The 15,996-nt window shown below is 43.6% G+C and overlaps 1 protein-coding gene across 6 annotated transcripts in view; it reads left to right on the forward strand.

Moving 5' to 3' along the window:
* Positions 1 to 15,996, forward strand: part of USP25 (ubiquitin specific peptidase 25) — a 151,530-nt gene that overhangs the window by 88,587 nt on the left and 46,947 nt on the right. For all 6 annotated transcript variants that reach the window (XM_088442757.1, XM_088442760.1, XM_088442756.1 and 3 more), the window contains 3 exons: positions 7,892 to 7,978; positions 9,852 to 9,989; positions 11,596 to 11,672. In XM_088442757.1, the coding sequence (XP_088298883.1) occupies positions 7,892 to 7,978; positions 9,852 to 9,989; positions 11,596 to 11,672 (302 nt within the window). The remainder of the gene's footprint in view (positions 1 to 7,891; positions 7,979 to 9,851; positions 9,990 to 11,595; positions 11,673 to 15,996) is intronic.

Below are 15,996 nucleotides of genomic sequence, written 5' to 3' on the forward strand. Positions count from 1 at the left end.
CAAATGTGCATGATGGATCACTGTGTCTGGTGTAGGGATTTCAGACCATGCATTCAGTGATAGTGGGTAAGGGAAGGTATGTCCTTCCATCTATGGACTCGACTTGATAGCTGATTGCTCTTCTCCCCATTGTCTCGGAACTCCCTGCACAAGTCCTTAAGGAGTATGGAGAGCTGGGTCCTTTGATATTAAAGGTCTCAAATAATGTTGATCTAGCTAGAGACTTGTTGCTTTGATCATCTAGGGTTGCATAAAGTTTGACAGCTTTTTCTGGCAGGCCATTGGGGTAGACTCTGACTAAACAGATCTTAGAGCAAGATCTGCCGCTAACAGTGTCTTTGCAGACTTCAGTACATTGTGAAGTTATCTCTGGTATGACTGCAGTAGTGTCTCTTTGCTCCACACTGAGCTCCCCGCCATTCTCTGTGTCACCATAATTGTGTTGTAATGTCAATGGGGAAGGTCCAGGGTGCAGAGCTGTGTTGTGTTCTGTGCTGTGACATTCAATGCAGTTAGCACTAACCTTTCAATCCTTGGCAAGGTGGGTTGTAGAAGAGCAGCACTTGTAGCAGATGCCGTTTTCTCTTAGGAATGCTTTGCGGTTCTCCAGGGACTTTTCTCTGAAGGCTCTGCATTTCAGGAGAGGATGCCGTTTGTTATGCAGAGGACACTGCTTGGCAGGATCTTTATCTCTGTTCTCTTGGCGAGTAGAATGTGTAGACCTGTGGGTAGAATCTGTATAATGCACATTAGTCTTGTGAACTGCGATTGCCATTTTGCTGGGGTTAGGTAGAATAGGTGTTGAGCTAGTCAGTGTAAAGGCAAAACTAGGATCTTAGCTTGTTGGTGCACGAAGTCCACAAAAACAGAGAATGGTGGTAATGACACGTTGTGCTGCTGCTTATATTTGGAACCATGGATGACCCATTGCTCCTGCAGATTGTAATGTAGCTTTTGCACTACAGGGTTAATGCCTCTGGCTGTGTCGAGGAATGCAAGTCCTGGTAAGTCTCCCTCACACTTGGCTACTTGAAGCTCCATTAGTAGGTCACTTAATACTCGCTGTCTCTTATAGCTTTTGTTAGGTAACCTAGGGAAATCATCAATTCTTTTGAATAGTGCACTTTCTATTATCTCTGGTGAGCCATAGCACTCATTTAATCTATCCCAGATAATTTTAAGGCTAATCTCAGGGTGGTTATCCTTCTAGCATGTTCAGCGGATTCATTCCCAAGCCATTTAATTAAAAGGTCTATCTCTTCGCTATGTGAAAGGCCTAACCCTCTGATTACATTTTGGAAAGAGAATTGCCAGGCTCTGAAGCTCTCAGGGCGATCATTGAACTTTTGAGAGTCCTTTTGTGACCAGCTCACGGCGAGCAAGAAATGTAGCGAAGTCTGATGTATCTTGATTGGCTCTAGGAGATGCTGATTGTGCATTAACATGGTGGGTAAATGGTATGTGGTCATACCTGTTAGGATTGTATGGTTCCTCTTGGCTTGTATCATACCACTTTTGTGTGCTGGTAGTTGTGCCTTTGTTGTAGTTTGCAGATTCAGACACCTGGTATGGGGGAGAGTTGTCCCTCATGGGTTACCTGTGTCTAGAATTCTCTTGTTTGCAAGTTTGCAGTGCACTGTTGACTAGTGGGGGTGCTACATAGTGTGTTTGGCTTATTTCACTGACGAAGTCTGAATGCATGCTTTGTATTAATTGAGGTTTGCTACCCATTTTGGATGCTTGATTGACATATTCTGATGTGCGTTGAAATGAATTCTGTGATCCAAGCTCTGTGTCAAGCACATTGATCCTTCTTATATCGGGGAGTTCTACAGACTCTTAAGAGCTCTGCTTCAACTATGGCAGCTGCTGCTTCCTTTTCTGCAGTGAACTTCTCACTAATTGCTTCTAGGCAGTTTTTCTCCATATCTCTTTCTGCTTCCAGACGTGATCTCTCCATATCTTTCTGCTTCCAGACGTGATCTCTCCATATCTTTCTGCTTCCAGACGTGATCTTTCTGCTTCCAGACGTGATCTCTCTATTCCTTTCTCTGCTTCTAAACGTAATTTTTCTAGTTTCAATTGCATCTCTTGTTCAGCAAAGGTGGCCCGCACTTTTGTAGCTTCCGCTTTTGCATGTGCAATTATGGCTGCATTGCTGACAGATAAAGATTTGGAGGAACTAGAGACTTGGGACCTTGTTTTGTATCAAGATGTCGTTTTCTGTGTCATGATGATGGAATGGAAATGCTTGACTTTGTAGAGGCTGCTGTATTGCGATGTGCAGGTAACTGAGCTGACACTGTTGCAGGTCTCTGAGTAGTCAGGGTCTTGGGACTGTTGTTAGGCTGTTTGACTGTGCAGGGACTGTTGTCTTGCCATATGCAGGTGGCTGTACTGACAGTGTGAAATTCCTGTGTAGCCAATAGCGATACTCCTATTGCTGAGTTGCCACTGTTAGACTGTATAGAAACTCCTGTGCTGTCATATGCAGATAGCTCTGGCTGGCAGTGTAATAGATCTGTGAGTCATTATGTGTCCCACTTTCTGACAAACAATGTTGCTGATGAAGTCAGATATATGCATCACACGCTGACAGTCCGATGTTTTACTGTTCTGCCCTCACTAAGTGTCTGACAAATTTGGAGCAGATAGCGTAACCAATACTCTTATCTTCCAATATTCCAGTCAGATGTGGTCTGAAGAACGGAATTTATTATTCAATAGAGGAACTTGTATGAATGTACACAGGTACGTGCGTATGAGCGAGTGTGGTAAAACTGTAAATGTAAACAATAAAAGGCAATTACAATATGCACATGGAAATGCAAGGCAAACATATACATAACATGGAATATGCAAACAGCATGAAGTTATACAATAAGCAAAGTATAGGCTGCAGTGTAACACTGTACAGCTAACATACATAACTGGCTAAGCAGATCTATGATGGCACAGTTGAAGCTTAGAAACTCTCCATCGGATGCTATACCAGGTTGAGCATATGAGGTGATGTCTGCACGTGGGTGTGACGTCACAGGTCCATTAGAGCTCTCTAACCCTGGGACTATGTGAGAATAGGAAATGGCTGCTTACAGCTCCTTTAGCCCAGAATGCATTGCTAGACTGATAAGGCATCTTAAGAAGGACAAAATAGATCCGATTTAAGCTGCTACTGTCCTGACCACTAGGTGGGGCTGCTAATATGAATTAGTGTAACAGATGTGAGATGGATTAACAAACCCTATGCTGAAGGCATGACAACTGTAGCCTACGTCATTTATGGGCATCTTGGGTGGCCCTCTAAACTTCAACAGGGCCACACATTATCCTTAGGCGGGGTACACACTACAACAATATCTTCACGATTTGTCATATTGGAACGACAAATCGTGAAGATTGTTTAGCGTGTACCCACAATTGCGCGCTCCCACAGGTCACATACGAGATCTTCTGGTTGCCAGTGCTGCATGGCCAATAACACGATATCGTATGCGGGGCTGTGCAGTTTACTGAAGGACGAAAAGAGATATTGTTCAGTCATTCACTAAAACGCATAGTGTGTGTGGGCAATTTTGGGTGGTCAGGGGCACAGGGAATTCGTCCCGACCATCGGCAAGATTTCTTGTAGTTTAGATGTGTACCCGGCTTTAATCTCCGTAAAGCTAGGAACACACTTGTACAATCATACTTTCAATGCAATTTTACTCTTGATTACGTTAGGAAGTCTCATTGAAAGTGCAGATTCATGTGTACACACCTTTACAATGTAACTTGTGACCCAGTAAACTTATCTGTTTCAAATATTGCTGAAAAGACACAAAGGTAGTGCTGCTGCAGGGGTATGGGCAGAAGCTTTGCACACAACGGTTGAGTGCGTACACTGGGCCTGATTCAGAGCCGGACGCTCTGAATGAGCGCCCGCTCTGAATCAGGGCGTTTTTTTGTTTTTTTTTGCGAAGCAGCCTCTTGGACGCTCGCATAGCTGTGGGTTACCACCCACAGCTTATGCGAGCGTCCATGATGATGGTCGCGATGATCGAGACTATCGGGCTTGCGATGAGACCCTTGCGGTAGGGTCTCGTTGACCGCCAGCCCTGGAGTGATTTTGGCTCTATCAGAGCCAAAAGCACTCCCACTGACATCACTAGTGATGTCAGTGGGGCTGGCCCCAGACGGTAGGCGTTCCCAGACGGTAGGCGTGCTGTCACTCACCATCGACAGCACGCCCCCTTTGGTGCGAGACCATTAACGTCCCCGTCGTTATTCGGGTCTCGCACATGCGCACGATGGAGGCGCCTCCGTCGTGCGCATGCGCATTTGGGCAACATCGACCCGCTTGCAGGTCTGAATCAGGCCCACACTTCACTACATGTCCGATATTGTACCAGCGGATGAAAAGTAAACTGCACATAAAACTTGATCTTTTGATGCGACCAGTTTTCTTCAGAGAAAACCTGATAGAAGGTGCGTACACACTCATAAGATACTGCATGAAAAGGTTTGGAATGGAAAGAATGGCCTGATGATTGTAGAGGTATATAACCAGCTTACAACCATAAATCTAATGAAAAAAAGAGAAACTACCTCTAGTAACCTTCCAGCAGGCATTTTAAACATGTGTTTCAAGCTTATAGCAAATAAATCAATACAGACTGGAGTAGCATGGTGGCACAGTGGTATGCACTTCTGTCTGACAGCACTGGGATTGTGTATTATGAGTCCGATTCCCAACCAGGGCCCTTTCAGTGTGGTTTGTCTTCCCGTGTTTTCTCTTAGTATCCAGGTTTCCTACTATACTCCAGAAACATACTGGTAGGTCAGAAAAAAACTGTAGTTGAGATCCCAACTGCCGGTATCCTGACGGTAAGTATTATGGTTAAGGGGAGGGTTAATGTCAGGCAATAGGGGGTGGGTTAGGCTTCGGAGGTATTTGGTTAGGGTTAGGCTGCAGTGGTGGGGCAGGGGATGATGTGAATGACAGATATTCTCTGTACAAAGCTGCATAAATGAGAATATGAATACATTCTGAAAATAATGGCGTAAGAAGCTGAGGCCCGCAAGAGAAGGCTTAGGGGGCCATCTACGTACATGTGGCTCCTCCCATTAATGTCATGTCACATGAATATACTACAGCCTGCTGTAGTAAAGGTGGAGCAGTCTCTGTTGCATCTTCTGTGACTGGCTTACCTCCCATATTGCAGAATGTCAACTATGTAATGGACTAGAGCAATTGCTTTCAGTGGATAAAGGTTAATATATCTACTGTTAAGGCCTGTGTGCAAAACAATGCATTTGAAGCTGCCACACATTTAGCAGCTCAGTATTGTACAACATGCAAATCGGTATTCTGAGTTCTCTGTACCATGTGACCTGGTTTGTGCCAGCAAAAATGATAAACATTGCGATTTTGGGAAGTCGGGATTCCGACACTGATGCTCCTGCAGGAATGTGATTATCCTATATTTATTGTTATAACTTTATTTTTCTGTATTTGACATTCAAACTAAATCAATGACCATGTTTAAGCTGAAGTAAGGTTGTCCTGGACAAGACTTCCTTGTTCGGCTGACGGTAATGTAAATAAACTGCAGATTAGATCTATCAGGTGTCACTCCCAATCTGTTGGGCTCTCAGGTCTATATAACCTTTTTAAAAGCGGATTAGTGAAGCATCAAGAGTCAGAAACATGCATGTTATTGTATTGATAGCTAAATTGGTTATTTGCTGCATCCTAGAAGCCCTGATTAGTGGCTGGTCGTTCTGGTCATTGCAGATAATTACCTGGTGTCTTCTACAAAGCATAGGCTTTAACTAGCAAAGCTTTTACTAAAAGAAGGATCTCTGGCTCTAACCAGGAACGTTTTTTTCTGAAACGAAGGATATTTGTTTTGTTTTTTTCCCTTTTGCTAAATGGGATTTCCCAGAGGAAGAACGCTCGCTGTGATCTGATTGGTGGTGCAGACAGACTTGTTCCATTGTCTTGCCAGCCATAAGAAGCAGCTGATGACAGATGGCTTATAAAATCTTAACTTCGTAAGAGAACACATCCTGTCACATGCACAAGTATTTATTTTAAAGTTCTGGAGACATTACATATTTTGACATTGGTGGGATTGATTACTGGCCAGGCAAAAAATATTTATAGTATTTAATCAGATTTACAGGTTGCTATTGGTTACTGCACACTTGCCCTTTTCCATAAACTTGTTAACCAGAATTCTGTGTGACTAAGATACATGATCGCAACCCAGATTTGCTCCTCATCCATTTATGTACATCAATGAAAATTGATCAACATCGATGTTGTGTTTCTGGGGCTGAATCACACATTTCTGAACAGACAATTTTTTATTTAGTTTTAAATGTGCGATTTAGCCCCAGAAAAAACATCGATGTTTATTGATTTTTAATCAATTTTAAATTGATAAAAATCGACCTTTAGTAAATATACCCAAGGAAAGGGTCCCTGAAAAAATAAAAACAAATGCTGCTCCACATGTAGCTTTCCTCCAGGATGGTGTCGTTCTGACTATCTATAGACTTTTTATATACTGTCACGACCAGGGTTTCCCGGCATAGGGGTCGACTGGTAATACCTGTGAGGATGCTATGGCGAGGGGCGTCTGGCGGGGTGCATTGGCTGCGCGTAGTCCTGTGCGGGCATACTGTCACTCTGGTCTGGTTAGGCCTGGTGGTGCTTCCGTTCCATTCTGGCATGGGTGCCGCCATCTTGCCTCCGGACATGTGACCTAGTTGCCCTATCCTGGTGTGTCACATGCTCTCTCTAGCCTGTCACAGTGTGGTACTGGGTATTTACGGGAGTGCAGAGCTTCCTTTCATTGCCAGTCCCAACGTGTTTCTCAGCGAGAGCTGAGAGAGAGAGAGAGTTCCTGTGCTCTTTCACCTGCCTGTTGGATCTCTGCCTAAGCCTGCTTTACCTGACCTGCTCCATACCCTGCTGGAATCCACTGCCTCCTTTTAATCAGCAGAAGCTGTGCGAATAAGACTCATTTAAAGGGAAAAACGTTGCACGATAACATGCTCGGCGCTACCAAGTTACACGTACTTACGCGTTGTGTAACACGACTTGTAGCGTGCGGAGGATAGATGTATGTGGGCACATCTGTATACATTACTAGTACTACGTCCCAATATTTGCTGGGTAGTTAGCTGTCTTGCTCTCCCTACCACTCCCCGTGTCTGTCTCTAACATACCCTCTGTGTCCCCATCTCTCTTCTCCTGACTTATCCCATCTCTCTCTCCCTACCCAATCTTGCTTACCTCTCTCCCTCACCATCCCTCCCTGAGTCTCTCTCCTTACCCCCTCTGTGTCTCTCCCCCTCGTTTATACAGTGTTCTTTGATACAATCTGTCTTAACTAGAATCATTCCCAGTTTTCCAATGCACAGGAATGTTAATAATTGCTAGAGATCCTTTCCTAGCTGTGGGGCTTGTTTACACCAGTTCTCTGTTAATACAGATGTTATTTTCAAGCTGGAAGGCGCATTAATAGTTTGAATGGTTTCTTGCATTTAAAATTTGAGCTGGACCTACTTCTCATGCTTAGCACATGAAAAATGCTAGGTTTGCACGCTAAACATATAACTTGAGTTTGTTTTCATGCACTTTTACTAATTTTCCTAGCACCTGTGTGAGCAAGACCCTATGGGAGCCATGACTATATGATGCAAATGATCATTTATTTATTGTGACAAAATATTTTAATAATTTCAACTGTAACTGGTTAGTGGACACTTCTGATTGACTATTAGGCTGATTCCTTCACTTTTCATATCAAGACCATTTTGTAAGTGATAATATGTTACTTTTCCAGGGGAATTAAAAAAGTACATATTTCTATATGTTTTTCTTATCTCTTTCTTTCAGTCTCTCTTCAATCTTTTGGAATTTCGCCGGCTGGTTTTGAACTACAGCCCCCCTGCAAGTGCCCAGGATGTCCCACGGAACCAAAAGGTAGATTTACAGAGTGCACACTGTATGTACAGTTCTCTTTCTTGGTGTCTCTGTAGTGTAGTCATTCCTGTGTTAAACTTCCATAGCATGAACCCTTCAGTATAAAGGGTAAACATACAATAAACAAAGGGCCCTTGTGAAATTTGTTTTTACCATAACTTTAATAGGCTGAAAAGGGCTATTTTAGGGTAAATACCGTGATGCATTTCTTACATATGGGTATATATGTTATATGTTGGGTGATCATCTCAAACCCATTTGGAAATAGAGACAGCTTCTGCCTAAATAAGTAGTTTTATTTGTTCGTTTGCAAATGGAGCATTAAGAAAGCTTTTGGCTTGCTGGTAAATTGGATACCGTTAATGGTTTTACACTTAACAGAATTATGCTGCAGAACAAGAATTGTGTTTTGCACAATAATGTTTTAAAGGGGAATTGGCTGAAATGCATCTTGTCTTATCGTCTGCATTCAGCAACCATCAATCACACTTCTAGGGCGGAATGCAGCAAGGTGAGAAATGCGGTCAAACCCCGAAAATGTGGGTTTGACCACATTTCTCATATGCACCAAGCCCCAGAATGCGATGCACTCTGGGGCTTGGATGCGGTGGGTAACACCATCTGGAAGAAGTCCATAGAAGCCTGTGGGCTTCTATCCGCAGAGTGCTGTAAAAAGGATCCATCCCAGCACCCCGCCCCCCGCGGCATAGACCCTGAAGTCCATCCATTGCAAAGGGCCACTCTTACCAAGAGAGCGGCCCTTAGCGGTGATCGTCATACATACCAGCGTTACCAATGCCGGTATGCATGCGAAGGGCGGCGGGATGCATCGCATCCCGAGTGTGATGCATCACGCATCCCGCCCCCAGGTTGAACAAGTGGAGATATTTTCCATACCACCCAATCATATTCTAGCTATCATTTTAAAGAATGTACAAGATAAGTGATAGCTAGAGTCTGATTGGATGCTATGCGAAGTTGCCAATAGCTAATGAGAGAGAAAACCCTTAAACTTCTGTTATTTTGAATGATGGGCGTTTTTAGTAAAAATAAACTATTGTAACTTCTTTAAACTCCTGTTTTAGTTATGTACATGATCCAACTCTTGTGCATACAACAGTGGTTCCCACACCTGGCGACATGGCATGGTGGGGTACCGCAGGGCACTTGCAGGGGTGCCACTGGTTGGTCGTCCATGACCAAATCAAATTATTTTTGGTCCATGTGAATGGCAGCCACCTCTTGTTTTACTTATCAGAAAATATGTGGACAAACAGAATCGCAACCCTGCCACCACCATATAACAGAACCTAAGGATGACCTAAAAGCAAAATGTTACTTAATTTAATATTATTTGCGGTGCCATGAAAAAAAAACAACTGTAGGGCGCCGTGATTCAAAAAATTTGGAAACCACTGGTTTAGACTTTTACCGAACTGTGGTATTAAGTTTGTTTGCTTCTACTTTTTATTATGTTATGGGTAAGATACTTTTGCTTGATGTATGTAAAGTTTTAGTGGATGTTGTTTAATTTACACAATTTTAATCTCTATAATGCTGCACACATTCCGCCCAACTGTCTTTACCACTTTGGATTTTCTCTCGCAGCGTTACACGCCTTTTTAGGGTATATTTAAAAGGCTTTACTAACCACTGCATGTAAACTGAAGTGCAGTTAGGCTGATATCTGCAAGCTGTACTGCAAAGGACGTACTAAGAAGTAGGAGTTAGGAAGATAACAAGTAATACCTTAGAGGTGTTGGTTAAACAATATATTAAAATGTTTAACCAAACAAGTTGCTATTTGCATTCTTAATGAGGACATTTATTGTCCCCTGACAGCAATAACTGTTTAATTTTCTTTGACACTTAGGAACATAGGAATTTGCCTTTCATGCGTGAGCTCCGATATCTCTTCTCACTCTTGGTCAGCTCGAAAAGAAAATACGTGGATCCGTCTAGAGCGGTGGAGATCCTCAAGGATGCCTTCAAATCCAATGATTCCCAGCAGGTGAGCAGAGGGGCCGTCATGTTACTGCAGAGACTTTTACCTGCGCTTTATGTAAAATATGATCTTCTGTTGGTGCGGAATCAGTATGTAATACCGGTGGCTGTTTAGCTGCCGGTTAAAATCCCGACACAAGAAGCCCGACAGCAGGTGATGCCGACACCGGCTGGTAAGTACCCCCCTAGGGGTGCCTAACCCTAACCTACCCCCCAAAACCTAACCCTGCTACACTCCCTAAACCTAACCCTTCTCCCCGCGGCTAATGCTAAGGACGCCCCGGACTTACCTGGTTCCGGTTGTCTTCCTTTGTCGTCCGGGCATCGGGATTCAGATAGGCGTCAGTATTTTGACGCTATCTGAAGTCTCCTGTCGTGCTTCTCGTGTTGGGATATAGACCGGCGGCGTTTAGTCCGCCGGGCTATAAACTGCATCCTGTTGGTGTCATTGCTGGTGGGCAGAGTGTCAAAGGTCAGTGTGGGCACAGAAAAATAAGTTGTGCTCCTACCTGATGTCATGCCCGAATGAGCAATGGTTCCCCATTGTGTGTTGCTGTGTTTTGATTCGCTGACCAGTGACGATGTGAAACCTAACAATATACAAATACAAGTGTGGATTTCTCCTTGGTGGGAAATGTTTTAAAACATTAAGGACCTCGTTTATCACTTGCAACGAGTGATAAAACTTGTTGTGTATGATAAATGGTGCTCCAGCCAATCAGCCCCCAACTGTCATTTTTCCTAACAGATGACAGTTGGAAGCTGATTGGCTGGAGCACCATTATCATATGCAACGAGTTTCATCACTCGTTGTGAAAGATAAAACTTGTTGACAAATGAGGGCCCTAAAGAGAACTGTAGCGGGTTATTTAATCGCCTTCCAACCACCCACTGAGTTGAAATTGTGCAGCAGTAGTCTAATAACATCAAGCTGCAACTTTAGCATGGTAGGTGGAGAGTGGTACCCTGCTCGTCACAGCTGTTAGTAGCAGCCAGGGGATTCGGAGCATTTGTTTAATGGTACCAGTGACCGTATATTTCAGATCCTGGCACCCTACTTACAGCCTGTAGCATCCAGAGTAGTTTCAGGAGGAAATCCAATGCCCTCACAAGGACACCGCTATCACTCTGCCATGTCTCGGGCATCTCCTGCCTTCCTGCCCTATTGGATCCCTGTACACTGGATAAAGTCCAGCTTATACTAAAACCTTAAGTTGCAGTACAAAGGGGGTCCCCTGATACATAGCAGGGTCTCACCAAATGTATTATTATAGTAACTGGTGGATTATTGCTTCTGCAACATGCATGCACTGTATCTAGTGACTTCTGACAATAGATCACATGTTTGGAACAGTCTCTTACCACCGTCATCCATGGTCCCTCTCTCTATCCCCTGTCCTGCAAATCTGTTTCTATGCGCAACAGTAAGCGATCACCTCTGCCCGCCCAGTTCCCATTGTTGTCATGACCGAGGTCTCGGCCCTTTTTTGTAATATTTAGTGTAATAAGAGGTGGGGGAGAGAGATGTAGATGCAGAGGAAATGTGTTCATAATTCGAGGTCTCGCTGGTCTTACAGTAGCATTGATCTATGTCTCCTTACTGTTTCCTACAGCAAGATGTCAGTGAATTCACGCACAAACTGCTGGATTGGCTGGAGGACGCATTCCAGATAAAAGCAGAGGAGGAGAGGTGAGCTTACAGCGGCGTGGTCAGAGTAATATGGATCCTTGGGCAAACAATTGTCAGACAGGAAAATAAATATATACCCGCACTACATCAATATGACTCTTACAGGGAGATTTATTAAACATGCTAATGACGAGAAGCTGATGTGTTGGCAACCAATCAGATTGTAGCTATCGTTTATCTAGTACATTCTATAAAATGATACCTAGGTGATTGGTTGCTATGAGTTACTCCTCACTTGTCCTCATTAGACAGTTTGATTTACTTCTAACTTTAAGTTTTTAAAGCTGCACGGCCAAGCTCTCAGGAGTCCCGATCTTCTTATTTTAACTTTCAGCATTTACAGATGCGTCCTCGTACACTATTGCTGCTTTTGCGCCAAACAGCCCTCCTCGGCACGCCAGGTCCTATGGGGGTTTTTTGTGTCTTTTTCGTCCGACGTTGTGTCAAAGGCCCGTATTCAATTAGCAGCGAAAAGTCAGAATCCGTGGAAAAGTATCACGGATGACGTCATTTCGCCAGGCGGAAAAGTATCGCCACATTCAATTGCAAAGGCTTTTCGCGCACGCGAAAAGTCAAAGCAATGTAATAGGCAAAAATTATTCGCCTGTGAATAGCAGGCGGGAAAAAGTGCAGAATTGCGGTTTTGGGGTGCCGACTTCGGGAAACCCACCAGCACCCTTGGGACGGGTTCCGGACTATAGACAGACAGTAATTAGTTAGACAATGTCTAGATAGACACCAGATGTTAGACAGTTAATAGTTAGACAAGGACAAAAGTTCGACACAGACAAAAGTCAGACACATTAAAGTTAGACATGTAAAAAGTTCGACAGGTACAAAAGATCGACACACAAATTGTCGACACATTTTTTTAACTATTTTTTTTAGGGTTAGGCACCAAGGGGAGGGTTAGGGTGAAGATTAGGGCTAAAAAAAAATAACAATAATTGTCGACCATTTTTGTGTCGACCATTATCATGTCCAATTTTTGACACTGTCAACCTTTTGTACCTGTCAAACTTTTTACATGTCTAACTTTAATGTGTCTGACTTTTGTTTGTGTCTAACTTTTTTCCCTGTCTAACTATTGACTGTCTAACATCTGGTGTCTATCTAGACATTTTCTAACTAATTACTGTCTATCTCTTATACTACACCCCCTTGGGACAGTCCCCTAAAGATAAGCTGTGTCAAGAAAAAGTAAAAAAAAATACTTTAGAATACCCCAAAAAAGTACTTTCATTTTGGGGGCAAAAGAGTACAAAGTTGGGGGACAAACTTAAAAACTAGCAAAATAGACTTCATGGGGCTTCCCAAGTATGGGGCAGGTGTGTTTCTATGATTGCAGGTGCTTGCGGCAGGTGGTTTTTTGACGTAATTTAAAACTTCACTTTAGCAACTTTATAAATATGCTAGCAAACATTTTCACGTACCCCAAATTGCTGGGAGTAGTTATTTTCTTCTAAAAATATAGCTTAATGCTATTCTTCACCACTTGTGTGAATGCGCTAATTGGCACCAGTTGTCTCAACTTAAGTACCCCCAAATACCTTCATTAGGGCTAATCGGGGGCATCTATAGTGATCCCCAATGTTATTACATCTGTTGGGTGGGGGTTCAGGCCGATTTCCCCATTTCTGACAGTACTTTCCGCCTGTTCCGACATCGCGGCTTGCCGTTTTCGCGTCCTTTGGAATTGAATAGGGCGAATAGTGAGGGCGCGCCCGATAAGTTTCCGCATCCAAAACACGTGATGTAGGCGGAAAGTAGTTTCCGCCGACGGCAGCGAAATTATCGCGGCTAATTGAATACAGGCCTTAGTCTCAAACGGATGTGACAGTCTGCTTTAGGACACTGCGCTGATTGATTTGATATGTGACACTTGTGCAGTATATCTGTGTGTGACTGAGTTGGTATCTGTATATATATATATTGATGCGATACAGCGGGCGCAGCTTTTTTCCACGACAAGTTCTTTCAAAGACAGATTCAGTCACACACAGATACACAGATATAAGTGTCGCATATCAAATTTATCAGTGCGGTCTCATGAAGAGGATTGTAACATCCATATGTTACTAGACGCGATGTCTAGTGAGAATGACGCTCTGTGCCCGCCTAGTCGCACAGGACCTGGCAGCTGACTCACGTCTGGCGTCTCGCTCCTGGCTGTATGAGGACACATCTGTACTTCTCAGACTGCTGATGAAGTAAAAGTGGAATCATATAGTTGGTATTCTAATTTAATATTTAAAATTGACCGTTTCTTTCACGGACTGGACAAACTTCTTGGTGTCATTTTTGCTTTCATTAAGTTTTGCAAATGATGGCAGTCTCGTAGATGGATAATATGAAAAATGGCAAATCCTAATTATAAAGCCCGTCTTCCCCACCCTCTTCCTGCTACGTAAAGCTGGCAGCACCCAAGTCCTGCCAGTCCCTTCACCAATGATGATCGCCCGGACCTATTTGGGGACTTGTAGTATGGTTGGTAAATGACAACACACAGGTTAGCAGAGGTGATCTGCCAGCTTGATTTACGGGCTACGTCTGAAAAGGAACCTTGCCATTTCGATCTGATCTTCTTCGGGAACAGTGATTTTTTTTTTCTTTTGGGGGGGGGGGGTTACGCAAGGGGTGATTTGTGGATAATCTCTCAATATGGCCAAAAATATCTGAGTGTGTCCCCAACATGAATGTAGGGGGATAAGAGCACAGTTGTCATACTGATGCTGCTCTTTATGGGGCTAATTCAGCTGAACGCAGCTTCTGCAAATGTGAAGAAAGGGTCCTGTTAATCAGGCAGATGCATTTAAGGGGCAGGGGCGGGTTCAGCTGGCGCTCCCGGAAACGGGAGCGTGTCCACCCCGTTTTCCGGAAGTGGCATGGCCGGGGGATGTGTACACGGATGCAGTTTGCTGGACTCACAAGCTGGCTAGTCTAAGTAAGCGATGGGTATCCTAGTCTGTGATCTCAGTCGCAGTGCTGGGATCGCAAATGCAGCCAGGTGTGTTGTACACCTCTAGCTGCATTTGCATATTTACAAGGACGGAATTGCAAAGCTGCTTGCGGGCAGCTTTGCAATTCCGTCCCAAGCTGAATCGCCCCCTATGTTCCCTACAGTCTTCCTTCACTTTCTATATATTATGTTTTTTTCTTTCATCTGATCTGGAGGACACTGGACCATGGGGAACGCAGTGTCCCCAGATGGATTCAGAGAAAAGGATGCTACGCAAGCACAAAAATCCAATTTTTTTCGTTCTAAAATGAAATGATAGCATGTACATGTGACGCGTCACATCCCGAGAAAAGCTTTGCAGAGAGCGCTCTTTTCAAGCGCGTAACATTTGACACACACATGCACACACAGCTATAGCCACAAAGCGTGCAGAAGAATAAATCTCTATCGGTGCGTATAAGTCACAGAAATACATCTCGCACGTCTGTCTCTTTTTAATATTTTGACTGCTTTATTCGCTCTTTCGAGGTGAGAGCGTTTAATTACGTGAACGCTATCACTTTTGTTCCTGTAATTGGCTTTTTCCCCCTGTTTAGTAATTCTGTAAAGATTCCCATTGCTGCCCTTGTGATGTGAGCAATTCCTGACAATTGAACAGCTAAGTGACATGTAAATTACACTGGAGGCAAGAGGTAAAATGAGGCAGCGGTAACATGTCAGAGCCTCCACTGCTGTCTGTACAGAAGGTTATTCAAGAAGTCTGATATTTTTGTTTTGGCTGTGGTCGGAACCCATATTATTTTGTATCTTATGATTAACTGATCAGGCTATTCATTTCCAGTCCTTTTATACTTAGAACTAAAAATGTGGCCTTTGAAGTGCATCAATTTGCCTACAAGTAGTGGAAACAGCCATGGAAAAGTTGTGTAACTCTGCAGAGGAGAGGGCTTTGGAGGAAGCCTGGGGACTTGCCTCACTACTATCCCATTCCTTGGGCGAGGAGGTATCCTAAGGTCACATGACATGTGGACTCTGGAGAAGTCTCATGACAGAAGACTTGACTTTCTATTCCATGGTCTGGAGAAGAGCTGCTGTCTAGAAATCCCCAAAAAACAGAGAGGGCTTTTCTCTGTTTATTTTTTATCCAAGTTTTTGAATGAAGGAGCTAGTTAGCCTTCTATGAATATTGAGGTTTTGGCTGTCTGGATGTCGTCTCATTAAATTAGGCAAAGGTCACCTTTCTGGCGGACGTGAGCGGTGATGACCTTTATTAATTATGTTAAGATAAATGGGGAACTTAATAGTGTGGAAACCATTACTGTTCACTGGCATATCTGGTTCTCCCACCTGAATCTTAGGCATGGT

This window comes from Taudactylus pleione, unplaced genomic scaffold (genome assembly GCF_031769625.1).
Source record: "Taudactylus pleione unplaced genomic scaffold, aTauple2 ptg000316l, whole genome shotgun sequence".
Classification (NCBI taxonomy): Eukaryota; Metazoa; Chordata; class Amphibia; order Anura; family Myobatrachidae; genus Taudactylus; species Taudactylus pleione.